The following is a 20,710-nucleotide window of genomic DNA, read 5'->3' as shown; positions in this document are numbered from 1 at the left end:
AATCTTGTTTTTATATAACTGATTTTATAGTAATTCTGCATCTTGTTCTACACCAACCTGCTGCCGCAAAACAAATTTCAGCTTTGCAACATGGTGCATTTATCCAAGATGGTATCCCACCAAGACTGAGGCAGTTAATACAGTTGGGAGTCTCAGTTGTGTATGGAGGGCAGCAATTACTCATTGCTGCCTGGAAGACCATGAGCTTTAAACGAGGTCTCACAAATGATCCTACCACTCCAAAAGATCCACTCTCTCTCTGGAAGCCCATTACTTCCCACCCTTAAGAAAGGTCAAAGGAAATGGTTAAATTATCAGACTTATTATGTGCTTTATCATGGAAATTGTTTATGCATCTGGGTTCAGAGAACTTGGTGGAATAAAGAATGGTATTTGTGAACTTATACATCAGATTTTCTAAGTGGTCCATTTATTGGAGTATTGGTCACTAATAATCAGAATGATGAAGGTTAAATTGGTTACTGTGGAAGACAACAGTTTTATCTCAACCAACTGAGCATAAACCTTGGCTGATTTTCTCCTCTTTAACCAACACCAATTGATACATTATCAGCAAATCCAGTGAGTGGGTGCATGAGGGTCACATCTTGTTTGCTTATTGTAGTGGCAAGACCATTACCAAATATACTTAAAGGTATTAGTTTCTATATTAAACATGATCCATAAAGTTAGACAGCATCCTTGGAACTAATGGATAGTCAATGTTTTGGCCCAGACTCCTGGTATACTTCTCAATATAAAGTAAAGGCTGTTTAGGTTAACTTGCCTGTAATTCTTGCTCCATGAGAGGTTCAAGGTTCCTTTTATTGATATGTGATAATACATTCAAAATGTAATATACATGATATTCTTCAACAGTTGCCTGTCAAAAGGCAAAGAATCTCACGAACATTGCTTGACGCCCCTAACAGTTGGAGAAAGAGACGTAAAGGAGAAAGGTTATGAAGAGGTAGTGATACCAATAAAACTGCTTCCAGAGTTTATCAACGATATCTTGTGCTTATTTTATTCTAAATGGATCAGACCATTTTAAATGCACATGTCAAAATGGTGGGAAAGGGATGTGCAGAACAAAGGGAATCTCACTGACGGCGTGAATCCAAATAGACTAACAAGATGCTTATCAACTTTTTTGTCTGTGTAACATGTTGTGATTGCCACATTTGCTAACAGAGGAAATCTTCAGAATAGTTGCAGAAATTTGTCTCAAGTCTATTTAGCATGTTGATAAACAGGCATGAGGTTGCTATATTTGGCCATGATAGACAACCAGCTCTTGAAAGGAAAACCATCATAAGTTTAACTGTTACTATAAATTAAATCCTTTGGGGTCTTAAGATAAACTTGGTGCAGAAGATATTTCCAATGGATTGATATTCTAAGGACACCATTTTACTTCCACCATTTTTATTAGTGCTGTGTTTGTCAAAGTTACATAATGGGGTCCCAATGGATCATAAGCCCCCGTTTCTGATAAAATAGCTTTATTTCAAGTTCCAATGCACCCCAGTACATAAAGGCAAGCAAATCCATCAACCGTTGTTAACATGAAACAAATAGTTACATTTAATTTACTCATGTGAATAAAAATTCAGTTAGTACAAACCAATTCCCAATTACAATAATTTCATCAGGTTTTCCTCAAACAATGCTGAGCTTTTTAACATATATAATCTCCAAGACAACATTTAACTTGAAAATTATTCAAATAGACATCTGACATTTGAAGTGCTTCTCTTGACGAATTTTAGCCCATCTGTTATGGAACTCAGTAGGACTTTTCTGTTTGCTAATTTTTCTCCTTGAAAGCAAGCTCTGATTCTGTGATTTTTTTATGAAGAATGGGTATGTGAATATGACCTAATCAAAGGCTAGAGAAATAACAAACATAATGTATTTTTGAGTCAATATAGCTAGCTTCTGATCTTGCTATGTAGACTCAGAAATACATTCAGTATCATTTAGAAATCAACTGCTTCTGGCAGCAAGGTTTAGAACATAATAATGAACAAGACATTCCTCTGCGTTCCCCATCCCAAAACATTTGTACATTTACCATTAAACTACTGAAAGTAAAACAAAGTGTTCACTCAGCAAATTTCAAAGTTGCACTTGACAACTCTGTATATCAATCACATTCTGTAATTTATAGAATTTGTATTTGGTAAATAACACTGCGCAACAACGTCTAATGGGAACTCTCAGCCACATTTTAGCCAATCGCATTGCTCAAATTGCTGCATAACAAGAAATATACATTAGATGAAGCAATATACAAATGTACTGGAGAAACTCAGAAGGTCATGCAGTATCCATTGATAGGAAGTAAAAGGTCTGAGCCCTTCATCAGGAATCTGACAAAGGGCCCTGGCCAGAAACACTATTTATTTACTTTTTTTAAATTTCCTATGGATGCTGTGTGACCTGCTGAGTTTCTCCAGTACATTTGTATATTGTGTATTGCACTGGAGCCCAGCATCTGTAGATTTTCTCACTTAATCCCTTATTATACAAAACACTTCATGTACAGCAAAGTAAGAAAAAATTGTACATTCATGTAAGGCAAGATGGCAATATTATTAATTCCTTTCTAAAGAATGCAAGTTTAATTCTTGTCCCAAATGTAACAATTCACATCAAAATTTCAGCTTTTTTGAAGGGATGCCAACACCAATATCTTTTTCCTGTTTTGGGGGCTGGGAAGTACAAGAGAGCAGCAGTAACTCCTTATAATGTCAATTTACTCTCTTCATTTCTGCATTACACAAACCATCCCGGAGTGAAAATTGACCTGTTGCTTAGATTACACCAATGTTGTATAGGAATGATCTGATAACGAGTGCAAGCTCAGAGATGTAATTCCCTGTTACTTTCATTTTCTCTCTCTCTCTCTCTCTCTCTGAGTAAAACCTGGCTTCTGTACATGGTTTGAAATTAGCAGTGGACAGAGCTGCAAACATGAATCTGTGTACCATCATTTACATTTGTTTGTAACTTTTAAGAAAGCAAAGACATTCAAAGAGTTCAAACAGAAAATTAAGGAGGCTGAAAGAAAACATCGAGGTTTTGCCCAAACTTTTGGAGAAGAAAGCAGAAGCAGCAGGAAGCAATGAATTCTGCAAAGTAAGATCGAGAGCTTTCACTACTTAATAACGGAGAAAAGGAAGGAATGCATGGGAGTTCAGAGTGAGAACTGAAGGACAAGGGGGCCAAGTTTAAGTTAAAATAACTGAAAGGCTCTGTGTAATATTAAAATTCTGTCAGGGTACTGATTTTTTTCCCCCCTGCTATCTCTACAAATAATGTGGAAGAGAATATTGGCATTAACATTCAGAAAGCTTTAAATGATTTCCTGGAAATGTTTCAATGCAAGTACATTTTAACTAGATCAACATCTGGCTTTACATCCAAGTTGACAGCAGAGTTTTAGGGATACAATACTAAATATTTATATGCAATTTTACCAGAACATTATAATGCAAAACAAAAAATATTGCGGAAAAACATGACCCCCAATAGAAAAATAACATGGAAAACATCCAAACAAATTATTTAATTCTTCCACGAGAAAAAAAAGTCCACATCATATTTTCAATTCCTCTACAAAAATAATAAAATGAGTATTATGGAATATTTCACTTCTAAACAACATAATGGTTTGCATGGTTATTTGTACACAAAATTGCTTGAATCGTTTTGTATTCCAGATGCCAGTCAATATTCAGATAAGATTAGTCCAGTAAATAAGCAATATTTTCAATACATCTGTTTTATTGTTGTCTCAGATGCTTGAATTCTCTGCAATACTACACAATGATAATATTGAACATAATCTAATTTTGATAATAATATTAAAAAACAGCAAAGTTAAGTTTCAAATAGCAAGACCTAATTTAGACATCTCACCCAGAGGGTACAAATAAACAACTGCAATCATGAGACTGCAATACTGTGGTGTTCCACAAAGTAAGGGCCTGATAGCCTATAGAACATCTGATGTGAGATCAGGTAAGCTACAGACAGCTAAACTACAAAATAAATAAACCTTCGATTCAAGTTCAAAGTAAAAGGATAGTTTTGGACAACAGATACAACCTCACTTTTTTTCCTCTCTTCTTTGATACTAATTTATTTTAAAATCACGTACAGGGTATTTACGTAAATGTAATGTATAGCAATTTTTGCACCTGTGATACACAATATTGCTGCCGCAAAACAACACATTTCAGGACAATAAACCCAATCCTGATTTCAGCGCCTTTATCAAATTAATTTAAAGCATGTCTCCAAAATCTAGTGCTGGTATCATTGCAGTCACAAAATCCAAGTCTTCACCCAGCAGAAATATACAAGAATTTTGAAATATTATTTGGTAGAGCTAATCAAATTTTGAATGTTCTTATGCAGGGACCACTATGGATGAAATAAATATGTACTGTTTTTCTGGACTGGCTTTAATAACGCGCTTCTTAGTATGTATGTATGTTTTCACCCATCCCCTCGCCAGTGCCACACACCTCCCACCCATCTTAATACAATTAACCCTATTCCATATGTCTGGAAAAGGACACAGATCCTCACAAATTTAGAAATGCAACTGTCAACATTATACAGTGTTGCTTATCTCACGTTAGTTCATTTTTAACATATTGGGAAGGTTGTAAGTTCCCTTTTAAGTCTGGCATCATTATCTTCCTATTACACTGTTAACTACTAAGGAAGGCATCACAAATCAAGCATCTTGACTGTATATCAATAAGTTATCAAAGTATGTGTTATGGCTTATATCTAATACTGTGATGAAATTGGCACAGAGAAAAGGGATTTATATGAAATAAAGGCTTTTAGGCCTCTGAGATTCTTTTCGCCCCCCCCCCCACCCCACCACCGCCCCACCACCATGTACTCAAGTATACGTTTTAATAGTGTTTTTGAATTATTACTAAAATTTCAAGCTTTCTTGGTTGATTTTCTAGATATGCAAATTCAGCAGCTGCACTTAAACAGATTGAAGCTCAGTTGCCCATTGTACCAGCCTCAATTTCAACTCTCCCAGCATGGATTTTGAAAACTTTACTAAATGATTACAGCTTGGCTATGTTATTCCTGAAATTTATAGCTGTTGAACTGCTTATTTAATATGGGGTAACAGCAGGTCTAGTCTAGAACCATATTGAAATTACAAGATACACAATAACTTAGAAACTCTTGATGAGCATGTCAAACAAAACTAACAGTGTAGAGATATTGGCACTTGTAATATTTGATAGTCACCAGGAAGAGACTGGTAGCTTAAAGCTATTTTTTTTTCCAATTCCATCACTTCTGGCTACTTTTAAATGAGGTATAAAACTTAAGGGTAGCCAGAACTGCAAACAAAATGATAATTTGCATCTCACACAACATTTAAAAAGGGATCTCATTTTGCTGCTTTTTGTAAATTCATTGTAAAAATGTTATGAACGTTTAATAAATTTAACATATACTTCTTTTAACCATAATATTGGCACTCCTGATAAAATTATAATTTACTATAGCAGACCATTTTTGAGTAAATACTTATGTAAAGTTACATATATTGGACTTAAAATTAGTGCATGTCACTATCTCATACAGAATATTGTTTTAAATAAGACGTTCTTCAAATGACAATTTAAAATATATTTACTAGCATGTCAAAAAATAAAAAATGTTTGAAGGAAACACTCCCTTCTTTGTGCAGATTAAGCTGATAATTATACTGAACACAGGAGGTACAGGACAGATACATGCATAGACCTCAGTGCAGTACATCTTAGCTGTTTGTTTGTGTACAATGGGCCTCCTATAAACAAATGCAGGAGTATTTGAAAAACAAAGATACAATTGTACATTTAGCTAACAAAAGAAGAATGATCATAAAGTAAATATATAATTGAGAAAAGTTTCAGAATTAATAGAGTTCAAGGCACTCCTGATATGCAGTCCTAATCTCACATGGGCCACATAATGCTGAAAGATTGCAAAATGTATTCTGTGTCACTCTTAAACAAGAGCACATTGTCAAAGTTCATTTGAGATGGTAATAATTGACAGGTAGATATATCAAAAAATAAGTTGGGCAAATTATTCAAAGATCAACTATAAAAAGTTAATCGAAGGTAAGCAAATTATTCCATTGAAAGGACGTTCATTAAAATACATATTTGTTCCAGACCAATTTTTTAAAAAATGTGAAATTTGTAATGACTGGAATGTTTAAGTAATGAAAATAGAAAGCTCACAGATGATAAAGCAAATCCTGCCATGATGGCATGTAGCAGGTCTATTTATGAAAGTGGCATATTATGAATTGGCTGTTCCAGGGTATCTCATGGCTTTTGGCTGATGTTGACAATAGTTACTGTAATTGTTTTTAAACTGGTCCAAAATTTGAAAATATTTAAAAAAAATCAACTAAATGTTATATTTTTGTTTGTAAGTTAGTAAAATATAAAAGTATGAATGGTTTAGCTTTAGCATTTTGGTAATGTCAGCAACATAAAATTTCAGGAATGTATTTGAATTTGGTTGTATTGTTGGAAACAACAGCCGAGTTTGTGTTAAAACTTGGTGACTGGCATTAAATAATGCATTTTGAAATTTCAATATCTATAATCATATACAAATTACACAAACTTTTGTTTTTAAGATGGAAAACTCATGGAAAGCTCATGGAATTTTAAGGACAATGTTGCATAAATGAGGTTTGGTGTTAATTATCTAAGTAAAATTTCCCTGATTCTCTCCATGTCGATTTTCTCGCTATCCTCACACTCATCACATTTTGTTGGGTTGGAAATTCTCTGTTTAAAACAGTATATTTTTAATAATTTGTTAAACTAAGGATGTATTTGGACATAAATGGCAATGAAATCATGGATGCTCCCATCCCATAATCATTGAGCACTTTTGTGTACAATTGGTTTTGTTTAAAGTGCCAGGCAATGAAAGATTTAAAATTGTTGCATACACTTCTGAAGTCAAACAATTCTTTCAATGAATAACAGCACTAAACTTAACCCTATCTTCATCTAATCATACATGCACATCAGCAGAAAAGAAGCAATCAGAAAGGGGGAACCCTGATTTCCCTAGTAACTAAAAAATATGGATGACAAATGAATCAGCTCTCCTGTTGGTCTGAATACAGCTACCATGTGACAGATCATGGATCTATATGGGAGAAGCCAGTGAGTGGTTGTTGATGACTAGTGGTGTTATCATGATCCTCAGGGATCGGTGCTGGGACCATTTTTTTTGTCATCTGTATTAATGATTTGGATGATAATGTGGTAAAATTGGATCAGCAAGTTTAAAGATGACACTAAGATTGGAAGTGTTGTGGACAGCGAGGAAGGCTTTCAAACCATGCAGAGGGATCTGGACCAACTGGGAAAATGGGCTGAAAAATAGCTTGAGGACTTTTTGGAAGGACAAACCAAGAAAGGACATGGACAGTAAATGGAAGAAGGATTTGGAAATACAGATACACAGTTCCCTGAAAGTCGTGTCACAAATAGATAGGTTGTAAAGGGAACTTTTGGCATATTGGCTTTCATAAATCAAAGTACTGAGTATAAGAGCTGGGATATATTTGGTGAGGCCAAATATAAAGTATTGTGGCCAGTTTTGGTCACCTAGCAATAGGTAAGATATCAATAAGATTGAAAGAGTGCAGAGGAAATGTACTATGATGTTGCTGGGATTTCGGGAACAGAGTTAAAGGGAAAGATTAAACAGGTTTGGACTGAATTCCCTGGAGCGTAGAAGAATGAGGGGAGATTTGAGAGAGGTATACAAAATTATGAGGGGGATCAATAGAGTAAATACCAGTATGCTTTTTCCACTGAGGTTAGGTGAGATACAGAGGGCATGGGATGTGTGAAAGGGGAGAAGTTGAGGGGGAACATTACGGAGAACTTCTTCACACTGAGAGTAGTGGAAGTGTGGAACGAGTTGCCAGCTTGAAGAGGTGAATGGGGGAATCAATTTTCACATTTAAGAAGAAAAAAAACCAGACAGGTACATGGATGGGAGGGAAATGGCGGATTATTTACTGAGTGCAGGTCAGTAGGACGAGGCAGAAAAATGGTTTGGCACCCCAGTTTCTGTGCTGTAATGTTCTATGGTTCTATTAACAATGGTTCTATAACTATTGTGTAAATTTGTAGGCCTGAATCCTAAATGTGTGCAGAAGGAATGTCTTATAGGTTCCAACATATTCATGGTACTCTTAGGACAAAACTAAACAGTACCTATATGACATCGGAAACACTTCAGCCATTACTATTATTCCATTTTATTTAGTTCTGATACTTGGCTGCCTGGTGAACAAATTGATTAAATATTATTTAATTAAATTGATTAAATATTATGCAGATTGGATTACATATTAATTCAAATGCTAACATTTTGTAAGTATGGATGTTCAAATTGTTTCAATTTGCCTGCAAGAATCGAATATACTCTCTATAAAATATGGCTGACTCTATTATCCAAATTTGTTTCAATTGTGGGCAAACTTTATGTCAAATTCAAGGGTGGCCAACTAACACAAATTGTCAATTACAAAATGTTCAATTTTCCATGCTGTGGAATGTCAAATAAGTTGTAAGGTCAATACTGATTCAGAATTTTTCCATCTGTAAGATCCTAAAACCACAGTATACAATCAGAAATGTTGAGTCCAACAAAATTAAACATTGCCAATCACTGCTAGGTTCATATTAAAACTGAATTCTAGATCTGCTCAGAGGAATGTTTTGACTTCGAGGAAGGTTCCATCAATTTCCTGCAAATTTCTATTCCTTAATTGTGTCCTTGAGCAACTTTGTTAAAAATGATTAAAACAAACTACCTGGGTTAATTTGTTACGACAATGACTACACATTGGTTCCTGGGTATGTACCATTTTTTATTCAAAGGATCCTTTGTCACTAACTTAAAATGCAACAAACTGCAGACAAATTTCACTCGAAGCCCCTTCAGAAAGTCCCATTTATTGTACACCATTCAGCGCTGTACAGGCATCAATGCAAGAATGGACTGAACATCTGTTTTTCAATTAAGTTGATTGGGGATGAAATAAATGGCAGAACCTTAGTGGTTCTCAATATAGTGCAGATAAAATGACCAAAGTTCAACTGTAGGGCAAATGAGCCTTGGTTTAATTTCTCATCTAATGGACAGGATTCGCTGAGAATACAGTAATCCAGCGACACTATGTTGTAATTTATTTTTTTTAAGCTTTAGTGATACAGCACGGTAGCTGACACTTCTGGTCCACGAGCTCACGATACTGCCCAAATGCACCCATTAAGCTACAACCCCCGAACGTTTTGAAGGAAACCAGAGCATCCGGAGGAAACCCACACAGGTCATAGCCAGTGGTTCTAGCACCTGACACTACCATGGTCATTTTCTATGATGAACATCAATATTACTCCATCTGCAATAACTCTGAACACTCACCCAATGCCCTATTGCGTGAAATTTGATTGACCTGATAAAATTTAAATTTAAAAAATTTACCAGTCAACTGATCATTTAAACCCATGCTGCCCAATTACACCCAAATTAACCAACTGGTGTACACGGAGAAAACCCATGTGGATGTGGGGAGAATGTACAAACTCCTGACAGACAACCCGAATTTGAACCCAGTTTGCTGGCGCTATAATATAATTGCACTAACTGCTACATTAACCGTGCCACCCATGGTAAGGCACCAGTCATTTGTGATTTACACACATATAAAGCCGAAGCTCTGCAAGTTGGTCAACATAATTTCAACATTCCAAAACCAAAAATACTGCAAATGTTGTAAATCAACAGAAGGGACAGAAAATGGTGAAAATATTTTATTTCTAACCTTTTCCATTCCCAATGAAAGATAATCAACCTGAAATTTTAACATTATTTCTCCCTTCAAATGTTGCCCAATTTGCAGAGCATTCCCAGCCATTTCGTTTTTGCTTGACAATTTCATCATGTGGTACAGGAACAGCCAGGTAACTTGCAAATGAAATAATGGTCAGCACCATGACTTTTCTTTCCAAGCAGCGATTCTCACAGTGAGAAAGACGCCTCAATTTAGTATAAAGAGGGAATAGAGGGACGGGATAAGCAAAGTAAAGGGGTTGATTAGGTTCTCAAAAATAAATTAGGCTGGGGCGAGATCCAAAAAAGCTGAATAGACAATTGCAGATGAGGTAATAAAAACAAAATGGAGAAAACATAGCAGCTCTTGGCAGCATTTGTGAAAGAAATGTGAAACCCAATGTTTCAGGTCTGAGACTTCTTGTCAGAACAGAGGCGAGAAAACATTAATATCACTTGCGTAAAAAAGACGGGCGAAACAAAAGATAACATGTTGGTCATTCATTTGGTTGCATGAACTATTGCTGATAGGAGCCAAGCTCTGCAATATACAGCAAAACAATGAGCCAAAAGCTGTGGATTTGTAATGGATGTTTGTAGCTAGCCTCTCCTCTGAGAAGATGAGTTTATCGTCATACACACTGTACAATGTACAAATCTAATTACTGTTGCTGATCAGGTACTTGTCAAGGAAAACTGTAATGATAAAGTAACTTAATTAAATTAATTGAGAGAAATATACAGATATAAATATTCACAATAATCCTTGTGCAAAAATAAAGTGACTTGCATTAGTGCAGTCAGTCCATGTTTAGTGTTAAAGAATTTGATAGCCGTTGGAAAGAAATGGTTCTTGAACCTAGAAGCAGTTCTCATCGAAGGGTGAAGAACTTCACATTCTTGGGTGCTAACATCTCTGAAGATCTAACAGGGGGCCTCCATGTCAACAGCATCATGAAGAAAGTTCGCCAGTAGCTATACTTTGTGAGGAATTTGAAGAGATTTGGTATGTAGCCAAAGACACTTACAAATTTCTACAGGTGTATGTACTGTGGAGAGCATTCTGACTGGTTGCATCACTTTGTATGGAGGTACCAATGCACAGGACAGGAAAAGACAAAAAAGTTGTGAACTCAGCTAGTGCCATCATGGGCATCAGTCTTCACTCCATTGAGGACATTTACAGCACCTCTATCCTCAAGGACCCCCACCACCCAGACCATACTCTCTTCACACTGTTACCATCAGGAAGGAGGTATAGGACTGCTTCTTCCCCTCTTCCACTAGATTTCTGAATGGACAATGAACCACAGAACAGCAGTGGCATTACTAGGGCTGGAGTCACCCAGTGCAATAACTCATGGTGTTACACCTCCACACCCTCCCTCCTCATGGACCTCCTCCCGTACCAGACCATAAAGAATCCTTAGTAAATTTTTTTGTACTAATGTTACCGTAAATCCTAATTCCCATATATCACTGAATATAATGGCAATAGTAGTGAGGTAAATAACTAGCAAAATTAAAATTACACCTTTAAATTACAATATCGTACTCACAGCCTAAATATTTATATAGTTTCATGTGGTTAAAGTGAAAATTTGATTAAAAAAATAGAATTTTAAATTAAAAAAAATTAAGAACTACCTCAAAATTATGTTGATTTTAACATTAAACTTTGTTACATGAGAATCGTCAATCTCCGTCTTTTACTTTAATTACTTCACTCTCAAAATAAGTTATTGATATAGGTTCATAAATACTAATTACCACAATATTATAGCTAAAACATCAGAAAATTTGACAAAAGCAGTGACTATAAAAACACAAGCAGCAACGAAAACAACAGCGCATGCTTGTAGTGCGTGCAGACGAAACCACGTGATTCGAAGTGTCATTGTAATGGGCAATAAATGATAGCTCTGACCGGAGCGCATTAGAAGGTTCAAAAAGTAAACTAGCATAGAGTTTCGCCTTGTAGGTATATTGAATAATGCAAGATGGGCTTACGAAAAATGCTTTTGTTGTTATTACAGGGATATTTCTATAAAAAATAAAAAATTTCTGCTGAAACACTGCACAATTTTTTTTTTTTACAGTCAGTCCAGTCACTTTGGTGTCACCTCCTCTGATGGCATCACCCAGTGCGGTCCGCACCCCCCTAGTGATGCCAGTGCAGAACAGTACCTCACTTTCCTTTCTTTTTGCACTAATTTTTTAAAAATGTAATTGTTTTGCAATATTTGCACCTGTAATACTGCCACAAAACAACAAATTTCATGACATGTTCATGACAATGAATTCTGATTCTGATTCTAGCATTGCTGGTTTTCAGGCTCCTGCACCTCTGCCTGAAAGAAGCAGTGAGAAGAGGTCATGACCAGGTAGGTGGAAGTCCTTTATGAAGTTGGCTGTTTCAATGAGGCAGTGCCTCACATTGATGTCTTACAATGGATGTGAGGTCAGAGCCTGTGACTGACCTGGCTGTGTTTACTATCTTCTGCAGCCTTCTGTGTTCCAGGGTAGTCAACTTCCCAAAGCAGTCTGCGATGCAACCAGCCAGTATACTTTCCATAGTGCATCTCTAGAAGTTGGCTGAAGACAGTCAGAAATGGACCACGAGAAGATGAGAGTTAGGTGGAATTTATCAGCAAAAGGGATGACATGTTTAAATTCTTATAAAAGCAGGAAACAGAATACAGTTATCAATGCACTGGAAAAAGAATTAAAGGAGTGGCCATAAGTAGTACTGAAACAAAGATAATTCCACATACCTAACATAAAGACACAAAGAGCTCAAGTCCATGCAAGTGCCCATCTGCACCTTGGACCTGGAAAGAATGAGTGGAGTTGGAGAAGTTGTTTAATATGAATTTAGCCGAGCACATGAGGGCACTGGTGAAGGAGAACAAGTTGGGTCTTTGCTCAAGGAAGAGCCAGAGGGCCCTCAGGCTCTCTTGACATCAAGATGAATCAACTGAGACAAGCAAGATGAAAACTTGATAGCAGAGGGCTGGGTACATTGGGACAGTTTCTTGTGCTCATACAAAGTTCACAATTTTCATCTCTTTTGCACCCAATTTTCATCCTGTTCTCACCTTTACAGGGTTCATCTCCAACTTGTTCCTTCTTGAATCCATCTCTAGCTCAGAGGATAGGCGACCCATTAACATCCATTACAAACCCACACAGTGGTATAGACCTTTTTTACTCAGCCTGCATCCTGTAAGGACTTTGTCCACTCTGTTAAGTTTTTCTGTCTCCTTTGCCCTTGCTCTGGTTTGCCATTGTTCTACAGGTTTCTCAGAAATATCTTCCATCTTCTTGAACCAGGGCTTCTTTTCTACTCTAGTAGACAGAGGCCTGGACTGTGTCCAATTTATTTCCCAGGCTTACTTTTCTATCATGCCCTTTCCTCCTTGGCAGAACAAGAAACGAATTCCCCTGGGCCATTGTCTTCCATCCCAACAGCCTCTAGTTCTGTGCTCAATGGTTCATCCTTCGATACATCTTTTCCAGATCCATCGAGGTTCCACCACCAGACACATATTCTCCTCCCCACTTGTCTCAGCATTTTGAAAGGGCCTTTCAAACATTTCAAAACTCCCTGGTTTGCCCTTTCAGCCTGTGGCATTTTCCTGTACAATCACAGAATGCAGCAGGTATCCTTTTAACACTCATCATCAACCCGTCTTTGCAGGTGAAGCAAGAATCCACAAACTGGACTGCACTTGCTGTTCTCAGTGTGGTCTCCTCGACACAGGAGAATCCAAATGTATACTTGTCAATTGCTACACCAAGCACCTCTGTTCAGTCTAAATGGGTCACCCACAGTTCCTGTTCACCTGCCACTTTAAATTTATCCCACTTTGACATCTCAGTAGCCTCCTGCATTGTTCCAATAAGGCCCAATAGACGCTTGAGGAAGACTACATAATTTTTGCCTCCTGGATTTGATATCAAATTCTGCCACATGAGATAAACTCTCTCCTCGTCTATCATCAATCTGTGATTTTGGCTCAGTTTAGCTCTCTCATCTGGCCAACGGGGAATTCTATTAGCAAACAATACAGGTTAAGCTGCTTTGTCTACTTCTGACTGTCACATTTACTCATTTGGTTTCAATTTGTCAAAGATTTTCTTTGTTCTACCCATCATTTCTCCAACTTCCCTGCATCTGAAACCAACTTGTTTTCACACTTTCCCAGTTCGGACAAAGGATCCAAGGTCTGACACATCAACTTTCTTGCTATTTGCTCGCATGCTGTCACACCAGCTGAATGTGTACAGCATTGTTTGTACAGTATTTCAGATTTCCAGCAATCGTCATTTTCTGATCTCCAGACGGGTGAACATGAACTCCCCCTTATTTCTAAAGACAGAAGTATTCCACGGTTCATTGTGAACATTATTTAAAACAAGATGGGTAATTAAAATGTTTAAGTTAAATGGAGGCCTTATGTTCAAAGTACAATAACGAGTTCATGGAAGCTGTGACTTCCACCCTTTAGCACCATCTTTTATACCTCAGCTTTATCGCAAGTAATATATGGAAATAAAAAGCATAATCACACAGTGTTCAACATTACTTGGCTAATAGGAAATTGAAAGAAGAAATTCTTGGTCATATAACAAATGTAAACTATTTCAACTCAGGATACACAATAGAAGTGTAACCATCTTCTATTGACCTATTATTTATCTGAATATCATCAGTTGAACTAAATTGCAAAAGTCATTGGTGTGTTGGTAGCAACTTCATCCCACAGATTTAATTCCTATCCTCCAAAGAAATAAAGTATTTGTCGCCTTTTCTGTCACCCATAAGTTTCTTCACCTTTGCTATCTTATGGCCTATACAAGATGGATGCTACAAGAGTTAATAATTAATACAGCTTTTAAAACTATTCTTTAACATGGTGAAAATTCAAAACTGACTTGTAGGGTCTGAAATACCACATTTAGATGAGGAACAATTCATTCTCACTGAGAAAGTATCTATCTTCAGAATTCGACATTTAAAGATTTTTTGAGCTGTTATCTCCTTTTCATACATGTACGTAGTTTATATTCATTTCAGGTGTTATATTATAATGCTGAAGATTAGATTCTACATCAGAAAGCTAAAGTTTCTGTTTTTTCCATTCATTACTGTCTTAATAGTTTTATTTCTACGGAGTTAGGAATACCATGACAGAGCCCTCAAACAAAGAAAAACAAGCACAACTACCCTGGATCACAGAAAAATGTGCACCAATGATTTGCCCCTGCAGATACAGTTATTAATTGTTACCAAACTGGAACAATGGCTCAGCAAGATTATCCCCTATTATTTGATATATGTTTTGTTCTTAAGTGAAGTCCCCTCTGGCTATTTATATTATGTTCCACTTGGTCCTACAGAGGGAATGCGTATGCGGAAAAGACCTTGCTGTAACTGTAGTTTGAAGAGCTTGCAATTTGCAATACGTAGTGCTGCGCAACCTGTTCGGCGGAGGTCCGAAGGGAGTAATGGCTTGGTGTGATGCCAGGTTCCTGTACTTCTGCGAAATTCTCTGACAAAGTCATATTGCGTGCCTAGAGGGAACGGGAAAAAAAGGCGTCAAATGTTGCTTCATCAGCTACAATTGGTGAGAATCTATCGTCTTCATAATGAAGCAAATCTTTTCTAAAAATAACAATTCTACTGAAAATACAAATGCCACAGGTTTTGCCGTTCAGAATATCATTAGGGAATTTATTTGTGGTGGCAAAAGTCATCAGTTTTCAGAATTTTTGTTGTTAATTCATTTTCACCATTTGAGGATTGGTGGCAAGATAACATTTATTGTCCAATAGGAATGTCTGTGGTGGTGAGCTATCTTGAACTGATGTCGTTTTTTCTGATGAAGGCACTCGCTAAATGTAGGTGGAGAGGGAGTTCCAGGACTTCGACGCAGGAATGACAAAGAACAGAAATAGCTTTCCAAATCAGGACGATGTGAACCTTGCAGAAGGAACCCGAAGCGTGCGTAACATGACATGCTGCACAAGTATGTTTTCTATGTTTCAAAATAATCAATCCATGTCTAATCTACTCAACTCACCTGTGTCCAGATCTCCAATTACATAAATGCTGGCACCAATTGGCACTGCACCATATACAAAGGAAGAGCTTGTTGGGATGCAAAGTGACTGATCATTCAAATAAATCCATCTGCAAAAGAGTATTATAAATTAATGATATTAAAGCCACAATTCAGGTTCAAGGTTTCTGATTTTATATACACTGTGTGTTCATATATTCTGTATCAATTCCAATTCAACTTATGAACAGGCAATTTTGAAAGGATGAATAATGCTACTGTTGACAGAGAACACAATGATGGAATAATTCGATTGATTTCTATGAATTCCAAGCAACATAAATCTGGAAGAAAGTCTTCGGACCATATGGATAGTTACAACAATTTCAATTGCTTAAGGGGTCAAGCTCTTCCATTCAATTTACATTCCATGAGAATGTTTACAGTACAAACAGAACATTCTTAATATTTCTGCCACAGCAGTGGAGTGTCTACTGTCAACTTCACTACGGTCAAAAATACCAGAAAGCGAGTTTGTTAAAATTTGCTCTCAGAAGGTATTGAATCTCTGGAATTCTCTGCAACAGAGGGTGTTGGAGGTCAGGTCATTAGAAATACCAAAGGTAGAGGAATTGAGGACAAGGGAGAATTGGCACAGAATAGGATCCAAAACCAGCAGAGATCAGTCATGGTTACACTGAATGGGATGACAAGTTGGAAGGCCTTGTGGGCCTCCTCCTGGTCCTTGTGTTCATGCTGCGGGTCACATGTCTGTCTATGTTGACTGGGACATCAAAATTTCTCCAGAAACCTACTCAAATGTCTTCATTAAAATGAATGATGAAAGTACCTTTGCAGCAGAGAAATAACACTGGAACAGGTTCTTTTGCAATGGACTATGATCCATGGCTGAGCCACTCCCTACCCTTCACTATGTTATACACTTTGTTTTAAAGCAAATCTCTGGAATAAAATTTGGCACCTGCACTGTTCAGTGTTAGCTTCAATGCAGAAAATTCTAGTCTTCAACATTTGTCAACTGGTTTATTTGTAAATGGTAAAAAGGTAAACACAGGGCCATTGCACTTTTAAAGTAATGGTTAATATTGACTATAGCTGAAAATATTGTTTTTGACAGTCCAACAAGAACCCAGATTTCTTCTTTCACTTGTGTAATGCTGGTCAATATGATGCATTGCAGCCTGTTAAGAGTCTTTTCATGAGCTGGCATTGATGCATTCAAATGAACAAAATTAAGGGGATCTGCTTCTCTGTTCAATCTTCTACTTACCTCATAATCTAAACACAAATTTTCACTGGGATGTCGAAGTTATGGAAAATACCAAAAGAAATCTCATAAACTAAATGGAGTATTGTTGTTCTGGATTATATTAGAACATATTTGGTACAATAGAGTGGTTCTGACAATTGAAAATAAACACTCAACAGTTATTACACTGGCCAGAGAAAGTTTGAAGAAAATAAATGCAAATAAATAGTGCAAAATTTGAAAATTTGTCCCCCTCCCACACACAAAAGAAATAAATCACAAAACCTGGCTATTAACTGAATAAAATGCAAAGGAAGCCATGTTTATCCTACAATAAATAATATTACATTTTCCAACAGCCTGGTAGTTTAAAACTAAAATCCCTATTTTCCAAATAACCAACCTTACTTTTATTTCAATTACTGTTACACTAGCTGCAGGAAACTGCCAAGTGTTGCTACAAAAATTTCATTGTGCAATTAAGGCACTGGATGCCTTTTTACAAACCTAAGGGCCAAAACTGAACATACACAATTTCAAGATCAACATAGGGCTCATTTTGACACAACCCTAAAATTCCAAGAAAAATTTCAATAACATATTATTCTTAACCCATCATAGAGACAGGGTGAACAATCAGAATCTTTCCCTCCCGCACCGCCCCCCTCCAACTTCCCCAAAGGGTAAGAATGGGGAAGGATGAAGGATATGTGCAGGACAAGTTTTTCCTTTTACAGAAAGTGGTGGGTGTCTGGAATAGGTACCAGGCTAGTGGTGGAAGTAGAGTGTTCGAGAGACTTTTACACAGACACATGAATACGCAAGGAATGGAGGGATCACGTGTAGGCAGTGATTAGTTTGGCAGCAAAGGGCTTGTCCCTGTGCTGATACTATCAAAAATGTTCCACATTTAATTCGTATAAATGGCAAATTGCAAATGTACGAATAGCATACCCATGCAGACATGAAGGGTAAAGTGTGCTGACCGGCTGCATCACAGCCTGGTATGAGGGCACAATTTAAAAGGGCATCAATCATCCCGGTGCCCAAGAGTTGAGTGGGCTGTGTTAACAACTACCGCCCAGTAACGCTAAAATCTACCGTGATTAAATGCTTTGAAAGGTTGTTCATGGCCAGAATTAACACGCACCTGGGCAGTGGTCTGGACCCACTGCAATTCGTCTATCGTCACCATCGATCCACAGCAGACGCTCACCACTCAGCTCTGGATCACCTCAAAAACAGCAACTCATACATACGACTGCTATTCATAGCTCAGTCTTCAACACCATTATTCCCTCAGATCTGGTCAAGAAGCTCCAAATCCTGGGCGTCTGTATCCTTATCGGAAGACCAGTGAGTACAAATTGGAAACAATGTCTCCTCCTCATTGAATAACAACACAGGCGCACCCCACTGCTCTACTCATACACTCATAACTGTGTGGCTATGCACAATTCCAATGCTATCTACAAATTTGCCAGTGATAGAATCACAAACAGAAACGAGGAAGCATACAGGATGGAAATAGATCAGCTCGTTGAGTGGTGTCACACTAACAACCTTGCCTTCAATGTTAGCAAAACCAAGCAGATGATTGTGGACTTCAGGAGGAAGTCAGGAGAGGGTCAAGAACTTCATATTCCTGGATCTGTCCTGGAGATCATGAAGGAGGATTGCCAACAGCTATACTTTGTGAGATGTTTGAGGAGATTCGGTATGTCACTGAAGACTCTCAAAAACTTCTACAACTGTCTGGTATGGAGGTGTAAACGCTCAGGGCAAGAAAAAAAACTCAGAGGGGGACATCACGGGCAGCAGACTTTACTCATCGAGGACATCTACAAGAAACAGTGTCTTAAGAAATCAGCCTCTATCCTCAAGGACCCCCACCACCCAGGCCAAGCCCTCTTCACTCTGTTGTCATCAGTAAAAAGGTACAGGGACATAAAGATGAGCACTCAGCGGTACAAGAACAGCTTCTTCCCCACTGCCATCAGATTCCTGAATGATCAATGAACCAAAGACACGACCTTACTTCAACTTTTCGTGCATCATTTTGATTTATTTTTTTGTCAGGTGGTTTATATGAATGTTTTCACAATGAAGCTGCTGCAAAACAATGAATTTTGTGACTTGTCCATGACAATAAATTCTGATTTTGACCAATGACTCTGAGCGGAAAGCTCTTCAAAAAGTAGGCAAAACTCTCCCCACCATTTTGGTCATCTACATGGAATGCTGCCGTCAGAGAACAGCAGCAATGATCAAGGATCTACACCACCAGAACATACTCTGTTTGAGCTGCTGCCATCAGGAAAGATGTACAGGGGCACAAGACTTGTACCATCAGTCCTAAACAATTGTTACCCCTCCACTATCAGATTCGTAAACAAATAACTCAATCAGAGACTCATTTAAGGATTCTTACTTTGCACGTTTTCTGTTATTGAACATTTGTTTTCTGTATTGCAGTTTGTTTGCAGTTCTCTATGCTTAGATTTCTCTTTGAATACATAACTTTTCTTGAGTACAAATCGTTTTTGCACTACCGATAAGTAGAAATTCTTCCTGGCCCACAGGAAAAGAATCTCAGGGTTGTATATGATGTCATGTGTGCACTCTGACAATAAATCTGAACTTTTGGATACTTGTTAGTGGCATAGATATGGTGGAATGAATGGCTTGTTTCTGTGCTGTTCTTCTCCAATAACTCAACTGCAATATTTGTGGGACACAGAAGGAAGGCTACAGCACCGACAGAAACAAAAATCAAACAATTCAAAACCTATAAAGGAACAAATGTGAACATTTAAAGGGAAATCTGATGTTGTTTAATTGGATATGGCAATAACTTTATTTTAAAGGTCAAAATCGTCAGGCAAGGACATTGTAAACACGTGCAAAATTTCGTTATAAAAACAGTAAGTAGTATCCAAGTTTGAGACAAAATTACCTCTGACCTGACACTCCAGAAATGTATAAAGAAATTATGGAAGGATGCCAAAGCAATTTATTTTTAATTATGTGCAAGTTTTTCCCACATACTATTCATCTTTATTCTGGGCAATAAGCCCTTGATAATCACTTGGACAAGCATTGGCAATAGAAGGCATTATGAATTAACCCTGAGTAGTGGCCTCACTTGGAGAAATAATTATATTCAGTTCATTTATGTTAATTGGAAAGTCTAAAAAAAATTAATGTAATAATTTATATTAATACCTTCCTTTGGAATATGGCACAACAGTTGAATCAAAAATTGTTCACTCTCTGAATTCAGCATACTCAAAATGAAATTAGTCAGTTATCAAAACCATACACAGTTTTAGTAATTTGAAGTTTTTTTTAAAAAACTGGACATTAATTACACTCTTTCATTTCTATTTTTCATGTTTGGTTTTAAAACAGAATACCACTTTGCTACTACCTGCCACGAGGTGATGAAGAATGT

General features: G+C 37.2%; 1 protein-coding gene and 1 long non-coding RNA gene across 7 annotated transcripts in view; one reads left to right on the top strand and one right to left on the bottom strand.

Annotated features, from left to right (window-relative positions):
- Nucleotides 1-537: 537 nt before the first annotated feature.
- Nucleotides 538-20,710, bottom strand: part of gan (gigaxonin) — a 75,017-nt gene continuing 54,844 nt past the window's right edge. For 4 of the 5 annotated variants that reach the window (XM_069901339.1, XM_069901336.1, XM_069901338.1 and 1 more), the window contains 2 exons: nucleotides 16,008-16,117; nucleotides 4,918-15,498 (listed from right to left, as the gene is read on the bottom strand). In XM_069901339.1, coding sequence (XP_069757440.1) covers nucleotides 15,302-15,498; nucleotides 16,008-16,117 — 307 coding nt within the window. In that variant the 3' untranslated portion in view covers nucleotides 4,918-15,301. Of the gene's footprint in view, nucleotides 926-4,917; nucleotides 15,499-16,007; nucleotides 16,118-20,710 lie in introns of those variants that run through there. The other variant, XM_069901337.1, reaches the window with a different exon arrangement.
- Nucleotides 6,083-20,710, top strand: part of LOC138744744 (uncharacterized) — a 35,842-nt gene continuing 21,214 nt past the window's right edge. The window contains exons 1-3 of one of the 2 annotated variants that reach the window (XR_011345749.1): nucleotides 6,083-6,161; nucleotides 6,692-6,746; nucleotides 12,257-12,305. This is a non-coding gene — a long non-coding RNA (uncharacterized lncRNA). Of the gene's footprint in view, nucleotides 6,162-6,691; nucleotides 6,747-12,240; nucleotides 12,306-20,710 lie in introns of both variants that reach the window. The other variant, XR_011345748.1, reaches the window with a different exon arrangement.

This window comes from Narcine bancroftii, chromosome 10 (genome assembly GCF_036971445.1).
Source record: "Narcine bancroftii isolate sNarBan1 chromosome 10, sNarBan1.hap1, whole genome shotgun sequence".
NCBI classification, from domain to species: Eukaryota; Metazoa; Chordata; class Chondrichthyes; order Torpediniformes; family Narcinidae; genus Narcine; species Narcine bancroftii.
This window is presented reverse-complemented; position numbering and strand designations above follow the sequence as displayed.